The sequence below is a fragment of the Petromyzon marinus genome, chromosome 23 (genome assembly GCF_048934315.1).
Source record: "Petromyzon marinus isolate PM22_M1 ecotype Great Lakes invasive population chromosome 23, UKy_Petmar_22M1.pri1.0, whole genome shotgun sequence".
Classification (NCBI taxonomy): Eukaryota; Metazoa; Chordata; class Hyperoartia; order Petromyzontiformes; family Petromyzontidae; genus Petromyzon; species Petromyzon marinus.
Window position 1 is genome coordinate 12191362 of NC_133689.1, and position 5302 is coordinate 12196663.

The 5302-nt window shown below is 47.7% G+C and overlaps 1 protein-coding gene across 1 annotated transcript; it reads left to right on the plus strand.

The window, feature by feature from the left end:
- Positions 1-2022: 2022 nt before the first annotated feature.
- Positions 2023-4904, plus strand: LOC142925691 (laminin subunit alpha-4-like). Its single transcript, XM_076069044.1, has 3 exons — positions 2023-2748; positions 3603-3737; positions 4448-4904. The coding sequence occupies exons 1-3, from the start codon at positions 2649-2651 to the stop codon at positions 4462-4464; spliced, it is 252 nt and encodes an 83-aa protein (XP_075925159.1). The 5' UTR covers positions 2023-2648; the 3' UTR covers positions 4465-4904.
- The last annotated feature ends 398 nt before the right edge of the window (positions 4905-5302 follow it).

Genomic DNA, 5302 nt, shown 5'->3' on the forward strand with positions numbered 1-5302 from the left:
ATTTGATCCCCTGCTGATTTTGTATGTTTGCCCACTGACAAAGAAATGATCAGTCTATAATTTTAATGGTAGGTTTATTTGAACAGTGAAAGACAGAATAACAACAACAAAATCCAGAAAAACGCATGTCAAAAATGTTATAAGTTGATTTGTATTTTAATGAGGGAAATAAGTATTTGACCCCGTCTCAATCAGAAAGATTTCTGGCTCCCAGATGTCTTTTATACAGGTAACGAGCTGAGATGAGGAGACCACTCTTAAAAGGAGTGCTCCTAATCTCAGCTTGTTACCTGTATAAAAGACACCTGTCCACAGAAGCAATCAATCAATCAGATTCCAAACTCTCCACCATGGCCAAGACCAAAGAGCTCTCCAAGGATGTCAGGGACAAGATTGTAGACCTATACAAGGCTGGAATGGGCTACAAGACCATTGCCAAGCAGCTTGGTGAGAAGGTGTCAACAGTTGGTGCGATTATTCACAAATGGAAGAAACACAAAAGAACTGTCAATCTCCCTCGGCCTGGGGCTCCATGCAAGATCTCACCTCGTGGAGTTGCAATGATCATGAGAACGGTGAGGAATCAGCCCAGAACTACACGGGAGGATCTTGTCAATAATCTCAAGGCAGCTGGGACCATAGTCACCAAGAAAACAATTGGAACACACTACGCCATGAAGGACTGAAATCGTGCAGCACCCGAAAGGTCCCCCTGCTCAAGAAAGCACATATACATGTCCGTCTGAAGTTTGCCAATGAACATCTGAATGATTCAGAGGACAACTGGGTGAAAGTGTTGTGGTCAGATGAGACCAACATGGAGCTCTTTGGCATCAACTAAACTCGCCGTGTTTGGAGGAGGAGGAATGCTGCCTATGACCCCAAGAACACCATCCCCACCGTCAAACATGGAGGTGGAAACATTATGCTTTGGGAGTGTTTTTCTGCTAAGGTGACAGGACAACTTCACCGCATCAAAGGGACGATGGACGGGGCCATGTACCGTCAACTCTTGGCTGAGAACCTCCTTCCCTCAGCCAGGGCATTGAAAATGGGTCGTGGATGGGTATTCCAGCATGACAATGACCCAAAACACACGGCCAAGGCAACAAAGGAGTGGCTCAAGAAGAAGCACAGTAAGGTCCTGGAGTGGCCTAGCCAGTCTACAGACCTCAATCCCATAGAAAATCTGTGGAGGGAGCTGAAGGTTCGAGTTGCCAAACGTCAGCCTCGAAACCTTAATGACTTGGAGAAGATCTGCAAAGAGGAGTGGGACAAAATCCCTCCTGAGATGTGTGAAAACCTCGTGGCCAACTACAAGAAACGTCTGACCTCTGTGATTGCCAACAAGGGTTTTGCCACCAAGTACTAAGTCATGTTTTGCAAAGGGGTCAAATACCTATTTACCTCATTAAAATGCAAATCAATTTTTGACATTTTTGACATGCGTTTTTCTGGATTTTGTTGTTGTTATTCTGTCTCTCACTGTTCAAATAAACCTACCATTAAAATTATAGACTGATAATTTATTTGTCAGTGGGCAAACGTACAAAATCAGCAGGGGATCAAATACTGTTTTCCCTCACTGTAGCCCTATGAGCCATGCGGCTCTTGACTCGGGTGCAACCGCAACAAACAAAAACATGAACAAAAAACATTTTAAGTGATGACGCGCAACAAAAACATCCAGGAAAAATAACAGCAAAAATCTTCCAGAAAAAAGCAACGTATATCAAGATGTGTGCAAAAATCCCAGTGGGATCCAAGTCAAACAATAACAACCATAAGACAATTTAGATTAAGTTATCAGGCTAACTCCATACTTCAACAAACATGGCTTAACCATACGTTTTCGAAATCACCAAAATAAAGCTATAAAAACAATGTAACAACAGGGATCATAGGAACTATGATTCAAATTTAACAATAAACGATATACATAACATGTACAAAAAAACTTTGTAGCCATAGCCACTATCATGAGTTACTCCATAATAGCACAAATATTAACAGTAGTATCGTACTATATATATGCTCCTTTTTAGATCAGCACAATATAATAAAATAATAAATTGATAAAATAAAATAACACAATAATATTCTCACGACGTTTCGGCCACAACACAAGCAGCCTTCATCAGGTGAAGGGACGAGACTGTCTGGTAGGACAGCGCTGGAGTGAAAGAGCCACGTCAGATCACGACCTTTAAGCTGTGTGAGAGGAAACAAAGCGCCTTGACAAAGGAATTAGCATATAATTTAGCATTGAAATGGCTGAGTGATTAGCTTGTGACTGGTCACAGAAATAGCTATGTTAAAAGTTAAAGCATACACATCCGCAGAGGCACCCCTTGATAAAGGAATTAGCATAGAATTTAGCATTGAAATAGCTGAGTGATTAGCTTGTAACTGGTCACAGAAATAGCTACGTTAAAGTCGGAGCATACACATTCACCGAGGCACTTAGTACAAATCAAACAGGAGAATTTAGCATTGAAATAACTAGGCGAATTTAGCATTGAAATAACTGAGTGATTAGATAGTGACTGGTCACAGCAATGACTATGTTGAAGTCAAGGCCTACACATCTGAGCCATTCACAGTACTATATAGTGAACCAATTAAAAACTAAAATATAAATTACCTTAATGGGGGAGCCAGCACGCCGCTTCGCCGTGACGCCCTGCACCTCCGCGCCCACGACGCCCGGCGTGTTCTTCTCGCACGAAGGAGGCCACGTGCTGCTGGGTGAGAGAGCCATGCCGGCATTGTCGTCCCCCCCCCTCCCTCGCCCCCAGCCAAACATCAAATAATCTGTTTAAACGCACGTTTCTAAATGTGGAGGGAACAACCGTCCTTGCCCCGCACAGTCCGATTATCGCGGTTGGCTACGTACGGAGCAAAAGAAGTTCAACCACGCGATGCAGCACAGCGAACCCCACGCGGGTGTCGTCATGCTGTCGCCTCACCGCGTCATGACATGAGCGGTGTCGTTATTTTGCTGTTATTGTTGCGGATATAGTTTTTTTTTTAATGTTTCACTTGTCAAAGTAAATTATGAATCGCTGCTTTCAACCTGGCGTTCCCGAGTTAAATTCATGGCCGTGGCCACCGCGCTACGAACCCGGCATTGTAAGTTGAATTCCTGGCTATGTCAAACGTTAGAGGAAAGCGATATCGGATATCGGAACCGGTCTGGCGCCTCCCCTAGGTTGGCTCGGCCTTAAACGAGCATCCGGTGCGGTGTGTAAAACATCAGCGCTGGGAATGTGTGGCTCTGGCCACACCGCCTCCTTGTGTGCTGTGTCAACGTTTATAGACGCTCAATAACAGTGCTCGCCCCAACAGTTGTTGGTATCACTGCACTTTTTTGCCACCCATCGAAAGGAGACGGTCAACGCATCGCGTGCGTTCAAATGCACTTCTGCGGCCGTTTGGAACGCTCTTCCTTATAAATCATCTAGATTGACGAACTTATTTCTTTAGAACTTTTTGTGTTTTAGTTTGTTGTCCTTCCTCTGCACCTCTGTTTAGCACGGTTGGCTACATACGGGTGCCAAAGAAGTTGAACATACACACACACACTCCCTCTGGCGCTGCAGACGAGGCCATGGAGGTGGCTTCGAAGCTGGATCTGTTGCTGGAGGTTTCGGCCGCACCACCCCTCGGGGCAGCTGCTGCACCTGGGTCGCCCGGGCGCCGCGCGATACCTCGCCCTCTACCTTCACGATGGCCAGGTGAGCGCCCGTGGTGCACCGACTCTAGCAGAGACGCGGCACGGCAACGGCCGCTGTCACATTCCGGCGATTGATACTTGCCCCACTGTCCCGGCCTGTGTGTTGTAGTCCTGTGCCAATCTGCTGTTGGAAGAAGGCCTTCCCATGCCGGGGGTGCCACGGTGGCGAGATGTTAACTTCCTCACCTGATATACAGGAGGTTGTGGGTTTCATCCCGACCTTGATGCCTGTTCATTTGGAGTTTGCATGTTCTCTCTCCCCGTGGTCGCGTGGATTTTTCTCCGGGTCTTCCGGTTTTTCCCTCCACAATTTGAATCAATATGTGTTTAAAGTATTTTAGCTGCTATACATTTCCACGTGATAAGCCACTTCGTTGAGCTATCATTTGGGGCCAGATCGCTTCTGGAGCGGTGGGTGTAGCGATTAGCACGTTGCGCTATGAACCCAATGACCCGAGTTCGATTCCTATTCATGGCCAAAACCAGTGCCGATCACCGGTCCTGGGCTTGCTCCCCTTGATCGACTCAGCCTCAAATGAATACATGGTGCGGTGTATAAACATCGACCACTGAGGGAGACAAAGGCGGTCGGGAGTGGTGCTGGCCACGCACCCCCTCGTGTACCGTGCCGGCCTTCATAGGTGCTCGCTAAAGAGCACTCGCCCCTACATGGGGGGATCTTTGTCTTTTGTGCTTGCGTGTTGCTTGCAGGTGACCGTGCTGGCTAACGATGGCGTGGAGGAGTTCTCCGCCACGGTCTCCCCCACGCGCTCTCTGTGCGACGGCCAGTGGCATCGCATCGCAGGTGAGGCGCAGTCGCCGTCCACTGCGACAGCTGCCCCTCTGGTGCCCGGCTCCATCGTGCACCTTCACTTGAACCCTTGAGTGACTTCTTTGTTCAGAGCCAAAGTCATGACCAAGGCAGTCGATTTCACTGGAATGGAAGCTGCCCCGGGATGCTTAGCGCAGTAGTGTCATGCCATCCTTTCCAAAATCCCATACCTTGTATTGTTTGTGCTTGTGAAACGTGGACCCCCCTAATGGAACATCTTTGCCAGCTAGAAAGATTCACCCTGGCTCCTCTGACAGGCATGGCTGTGTTGCCTGGGTCAAGTAGACCGCATGCCCAAACAGATTTTGTTAGGCTGGATGGAGGGGGATAAACGGGCAGGGACTAGAGAATAAATGGAATGATGTTTTACAAGAGGATATGGAGCTGAGTAGACTTGCCAATGACTGGTATCGGCAGTGTCAAGATTGGCCTCTGTGGAGGAGGCTCATGAAAAACACGACAGGACAGTTGGAGGTCGTCACCCTCCAACAACAGCAGAGGGCAGAGGAGCGATTTTCACAACAACGAACGGAGCGCCAGGTGGCTAAAACATGGCAAGTTGGCACAGTAGGGTGCACAGATGGTGCATCTGCCGGCCATCTCAGTCTGTAAACCCATGGTACCTGGGTCTGTTCCGTGACCTGCCAGCAAGCATTCGCACTTCACGTGGCCTTAAACCCCTAGGTAGACTCAGCCTCAAATTAGTACCTGGTGTGGTTTATAAACATCGCCAC